The sequence below is a fragment of the Gadus morhua genome, chromosome 16 (genome assembly GCF_902167405.1).
Source record: "Gadus morhua chromosome 16, gadMor3.0, whole genome shotgun sequence".
NCBI classification, from domain to species: domain Eukaryota; kingdom Metazoa; phylum Chordata; class Actinopteri; order Gadiformes; family Gadidae; genus Gadus; species Gadus morhua.
In genome coordinates, this window is record NC_044063.1 from 4,998,644 (window position 1) to 5,004,643 (window position 6,000).

At 46.5% G+C, this 6,000-nt stretch overlaps 3 protein-coding genes across 3 annotated transcripts; 1 reads left to right on the top strand and 2 right to left on the bottom strand.

Annotated features, from left to right (window-relative positions):
- Nucleotides 1–7: 7 nt before the first annotated feature.
- Nucleotides 8–954, bottom strand: mrap (melanocortin 2 receptor accessory protein). The gene is made up of 3 exons (XM_030380319.1): nucleotides 672–954; nucleotides 271–367; nucleotides 8–183 (listed from the first exon to the last, which is right to left on the bottom strand). The coding sequence occupies exons 1-3, from the start codon at nucleotides 775–777 to the stop codon at nucleotides 141–143; spliced, it is 246 nt and encodes an 81-aa protein (XP_030236179.1). The 5' UTR covers nucleotides 778–954; the 3' UTR covers nucleotides 8–140.
- Nucleotides 955–1,255: 301 nt separating this feature from the next.
- LOC115560777 (protein ALP1-like) lies at nucleotides 1,256–4,117 on the top strand. Its single transcript, XM_030380317.1, has 2 exons — nucleotides 1,256–1,669; nucleotides 1,964–4,117. Exons 1-2 carry the CDS (start codon nucleotides 1,436–1,438, stop codon nucleotides 3,065–3,067), a joined length of 1,338 nt encoding a protein of 445 aa, XP_030236177.1. The 5' UTR covers nucleotides 1,256–1,435; the 3' UTR covers nucleotides 3,068–4,117.
- LOC115560778 (uncharacterized) lies at nucleotides 3,444–5,983 on the bottom strand. The gene is made up of 3 exons (XM_030380318.1): nucleotides 5,378–5,983; nucleotides 5,101–5,193; nucleotides 3,444–4,694 (listed from the first exon to the last, which is right to left on the bottom strand). The coding sequence occupies exons 1-3, from the start codon at nucleotides 5,694–5,696 to the stop codon at nucleotides 4,390–4,392; spliced, it is 717 nt and encodes a 238-aa protein (XP_030236178.1). The 5' UTR covers nucleotides 5,697–5,983; the 3' UTR covers nucleotides 3,444–4,389.
- Nucleotides 5,984–6,000: the final 17 nt, after the last annotated feature.

Consider the following 6,000-nt stretch of genomic DNA (forward strand, 5'->3'; position numbering starts at 1 on the left):
AAGGTGGTAAACTCAATTCATTTATTATTTTCATAAAACGTTGCAGTGATCAAGTTGGTTTATCCTCAGGGGATCTTTGTGTGTTCCTCAGTGGATCCATTTGAAATAGTAAGTGGACATCGATTCAGATTCAGTACCCCTCAGACCAGGGGACTGCGCCTCCGTTTTTGCTGATTGCGAGTCCTGCAAAATAATGCACAATCATCATTAAATGGTATGCATTTTCCCTCCTTCTGGTACTTAGCCTTTAACTTTTAACATCAAACTTGCCTCAAAAAGTTTCCGTTGCAGGACATCAGAGTGAGGATTAGGAAGAGAAACCCGACAAACGCAGCCATGGTGATCCAGAATATTATAACTATAGAGTCTGTAAGGAGAAATAGATCCAGAATGTAGTAGCCATAGTCTTTTAAGGATAGATACATAAAAATGTAATGACTTAATAGTCTGTAAGGAGTTTGATATACCAAGAATACATCTAGGGTATACAAGGAGATATATATATTCTAAATATAACTATGTTGTATAAAGGATAACATATGTATTCTAAATATAACTATGCTGTCTTAAAGGATAAATAAAACAATTAAAAACGATTCAGCAATTTGTAAGAGATTTATAGTAGAACGACTGAATGATTGTGTGTGGTTATATGAAGCTCAGATACTTACATTTATTGTATTTCAGTTTACTCTCGTCCACGATGACAGCGTCCAGATAATCATAATAGTACTCGTATTCCCATCTGTACTGCTTCTCGTTGGTGGAGTTCTCCATGCTCGCAGAAATAACAGCTGATACCAGAATGAAGGATCCAAGTTTTTTCAATAATAAAGTAAAGGTTTTATGCAAGATAAGTGAAACGCCACTGATTTATAAAGCAAGACCTTTCTGATTTCGGTTTTCTAATTTTGGAGACTGTTCTGCTCCTTCAGTCATGTTATAACTTGTGATTTATGTGTCGATACGACATCACACACCCCTCTCTCTCTTTCTCTCCCACATACCCACACTCCATCACTGTCTCTCTCCCTGCCTCTATCATTCCGTCTCTTTCTCTCTATTTTGTTTATATGTAAAGGTGGTCTGAATGATTGATTACTTTTCTTTTGATCAATTTATGAAATGGAATATTTATTTTTTTATTCTGATCAGTCACTGTCATTGGATACTTCACTCTCCAAACCAACAGAGGGCAGTATTGTCTATTATACCCAAAGTTTTAGAGAAAACGAGGAAATCCATTATTGTTTGTTTGAGAAAATGCCTGGTTGATCACGACGAGCATGGATCATGGGCAAGGACAGTACAAAATAAGCCATGGTTCTCTAACTTGAAAGAAAAAATATTTCTAATCCCTATAGAACACGATATAGGCTACTATTTCACAGTATGCAACAACTTAACACCTGAGTTAACTGCAAAGCGAAGCGACATGGACGCAGACGTCTGTGCAGGCGCTCTCCTCTCTCTTATATCTGTGCACCAAGCGAAACAACTGCAGCAGGACAACCGAGCCGAAACCCGACGACTGACACGCAGCAAGCAGCGTGTTGCAGCGAGACGCGTCCGCCTTCACAAGCTCCGCCAGGAATGGAAGCAGAGAACAACACAGCTCAGACGCGCGAGGATGGAGCGGTTTGAAGCTCATAGAATATGGATGGAGGGGGTGAGTGAATACTTGTGCTGCTTGTCTGAATGAATTGACTAATGTTTAAATGTAATGACCTGATTCTATACAAAGTTTTACACACCTTTGAGTAAATGATCAGCCAAGGAGAGCACTTGAAACTTGCACATGTAAACTGAGTACAAAAGTATAAGTATTAAAATGTATTTAATATTACAATTATTGTATTATTGTCATTACCTGTGTGCAAACCAACGGGTTCTATACGTTCCCCCCACTGTCTCCTCTAACCACTGCCAGACCTATTTATGTGGTTCCCTCTCCTCCCACTAGATGGCCCTCCAGTACCTGAAGCAGTGCAGTCCGTGGACGCCACGGGTGTGGTCCTACCCTCGCCCCAACGCCTGGTGGGAAACCACGGCCACAGGCTTCACGGACCACCAGTGGCTCCAACATTTCCGCGTCTCGTGGGCGACCTTCTCCTTCCTGTGCGGCGCGTTGCGGCGCCGCCTCAAGCGCCAGGACACCACGTACCGCCTCTGCATCCCGCTCAGCAAACGCGTGGCGCTGGCCCTCTACAAGCTGGGCAACCCCTGCAGCTACAAGACCGTGGCCGAGCTGTTCGCCGTGGGCGTGGCGTCCGTGTGTCACTGCGTCCGCGACTTCTGCTCGGCCGTCATCGAGGTCCTCCGGCCCCAGCTGGTGGCGGAGCCGACCCCTGGTGACCTCCGGGAGACGGCCGAGCGCTTCTACCTGGCACACGGCGTGCCGCGGTGCGTCGGCGTGATCGGACGCATCCTCGTGCCCATCGTCCGCCCGCCGCACCACCGCGCCGACCCGCCCGGCGGCGGCGAGGGATGGCGCCTCGTCGTCTCGCTGCAGGCCGTCGTTGACGGCGAGGGACGGTTCTGGGAGGTCAACGTCGGCGACCCGGAGTGGGCGCCGGCGCCGGGTGAGGGCTCCGTCGGGTCGGGGCTGTGGCCGTGGGCCAGGAAGGACTTCCCCGACCGCATGCAGACCCTCCTGGGTGACGAGGAGGGGGGGCTCTGCCTTCTGGCGGACGACGAGGCTCTCCCGGCGCGGACGTGGCTGCTGAGGCCGCACCGGACCAGCGCCTGGCTCACGGCGGACCAGGAGCTGTTCAACGCCCAGGTCCTGCCGGCCCGCCGCGCGGCACGGCAGGCGCTGGCCCGGCTGAAGGGCCGCTGGCGGTGCCTGGACCGGCGGCTGGACTGCACCGTGGAGGTGGTCCGGGACATGGCCAGGGCCTGCTGCGTCCTCCACAACCTCTGCGAGAGGAACGCAGACGCGTTTCTCCCCGAGTGGGTCGAGGCGGAGGGTGACCCGCGCTGGCCCGACGCGGATAAGAGCCACACGGACCTCGACTGCACCCCCCCCTGGCTCGCTCTGCAGCCCTTAGAGGATGAGGGGCTATGATACAAGTCCCTTGTCTCCGTGCTGGCTCTGCAGCACGGAAACACTGAGGCTAGTTAAACGGGACTGTTGTGAAGACGTGTCGGCTGTATAGTGCCGGGCAGTAGGGAGAACAATAATATCGATAACGATTATCACAGGGAGTTTGATACAATGTGGAAAGATTTATGCAAATACATTTTTTGACAGCACTCTGAATAGTAGGCGACGGTCATAAAACTGAAGTATATGAGAATTTAAGGTATAGAAATAGGCTCAAGCTAGTTTTTTCTTACGACATTTCAAACCTCATTTTGACAATTTCAAGGGCATATCTTCTCATCATAGTTGATTTAGACTATAAAAGAGGGTATCATTATGAATCGATAACGCCATTTAGTGAAATCAAAGCATCTTTAATATGACTCAGATTACTTCACACATCAGTATATTGCCTCTGATCGTGTTGGTGTTCCACGAAAGCCAATACAGTACTTGATCTGGGATTTGCTGTCATCCTTTTCACATTTTACATTGACGGATATATTCAGTTATTCTTCGTCTTTACATTTTTAATAAACAGTTTGTGCCATTACTTAACACCTGGTATGAAAAAACCCTTAACTGCTCATTCACATTTAGTCAATTGTCAAGACAAAAATACATCCAAGTATAAACTCACAAATATTAAAATGCATATTTAATCACCTGTATGTGACACCACTTGTACCAAACGTTCTAGAACATGACTATTCCATGTTTACATGAACACAATGGTTGAATATTAACGTTGCTAAAATTCTGAACGAGCTGAAAAAAAGCACATTGCCGTAAAGTCATGTCACAATGTGTCGCATTAACGCAGTTCTCTGGAATATATTCCTCGCACATTAGACATTTGTGCAAGGCATGTATACTTTATACATTTAACATTAACACATTCCATGGGCCATATTTCGCACATTCCTGCACAAACTGAACAGCTTTAATTCTGTTCTTTCTTCTAATAAATGTTTCACATGTATTTTGATGTTTCTTATCCTACAATACATTTACATCAATTCTTTCTGACGTATTTTTATGTTGTTTACTGTAATGCACCTAACACCCAGACAACTTCCTTGTACGTGTTCAACTGACTTGACAATTCTGATTGTATGGCGCCAAGACTAAAGTATTTCATTGCCAGCGACTGCTCTGTAATTGTTGTGCATATGACAATAAAACCATCTTGAATCTTGAATCTTGATGACCTCACATTGGTCCATTTCCTAACCAATCAGAAGCCGCTTCAACTCATGCCCTCCCTTTTGTTTCAGTCCTGGGGGGGGGGGGGTTGAAGGGTTCTAGTGACCAGCGGACGGCTCCTTGGCCATGTGCTTCATGACCTGCGCCAGGCAGGAGGTCAACAACTCGGTGTCCTTGCTCCTGGCCTCCATCTCGTCGTGCCTCAGCCTCTCCTCGCGCTCGCCCTCCTCGCGCCGCAGCACAAGCTCCTGCTCCATCTCCTCCCTCCGCAGCTGGGCCTCCTGCTGCATCTCCTCCCGCCTCAGCTCCTCCTCCTTCTCCAGCCAGCGCCGGTGACACTCGGCCATCACGCCCACAAAGCCCTGGGTGGGGCCGTCGCCCTCACTCCTACGTTTGCGGAAGCCTGCCGGAGCAAAGCGTCGCGCGATGAAGGAAGACAATGTCTAACTGATTTGACAGACTTGACTGTGAGTGTATTAAACATGTATTTAAAGAAACGGGTCATCAGAGAGCAGGAATGGGTTAGGGAAGATAGAAGATAACACAGAACCTGAAGTCTAGTAGTTACATACACTATTGCAATAGAGCACCTTATTGTTGTAAACCAAGATAATTAAACTTAGGTTGTGTGGCATACATCATTTAAGGGTGTATGTGGGAACTAGCTAAAGAAGGTGAAATATTGTAGATGAGTACTCTCTAAATATAATTTGTTTGAGGAGTTTGGCAAAGCATGAGATAGCTTTTGCATTTTCTCTTTCTTATGATTCAAATAAACCGTTTTCTCTGGGCGGTGGATTCAAACTCACCAGGTTTCACTGAAGTTTTCATTTTGGAAAGCAGCCTTGTCCCTTTCATACTGGCAGGGGCAGACACTCCACTCCCCGTTGAAGTTGATTTGTCTGTAAAGATCAGATTAAACCATTACAACACAGTGGTTTGGACAGGGCTGTGTAGTCTGAGAAGTACATGAATTTAACTACATTAACACTAATTTTAGACCAGTAAGATAAACAGAACTGTTAAAAAAAAAACACGAAAAAACGAATAGTATTGCCAAAGCATAAAAGTTATACAATAACTGACCTGCTGTGTGATCTGCATCCAAAAGATGTAGGCCTACTTTGTCCCCAAGCACACTGTCCATCATTTCAAAGAAAGGAAAAGTCTTTGTTTCATCCCTTTTGACCGCCTTATACTGCTGTCTCAACTTTTTCAGCTTTTCCCTGATCTGTATGGTGGTGCGCTGTATTCCCATCTTGGACAACTCGTTCACTATATACTGGATGACCTCCTCGTTGCGACACATGCCCTCCATCTGCTTCTGTACACTGTCGTCAGCCCAGATGTTAAGCAGCGCTTGGGTCTCGCCCAGAGGCCAGTGCTGGCGGCTGTTGCCAGACATTCTGACTGTTGTACAGTCTCTGGTGGATGGTCGAGTTGTAAGCACCAAGCAAGCCCGCGCTAAGCTCCACACAGTAGGTTAGGTTTTGTGGAAAATGGCCACTGCAGTGGAAAAGCTCTACAAGCACGCACAAGCACGCACGGTCACGCACAAGAACGCAAATCCGCAGTTTAAATAAAATGAAACAAAGGAGGTATATATAAAAACGGAGGTCTAGTCAAATATAAAAATGTAAATATAAAAAAACATAGAAAAAAGTAGGCCCACGTAAAAGGGTCACTTCTTTTTATCGATGACGTCGGAC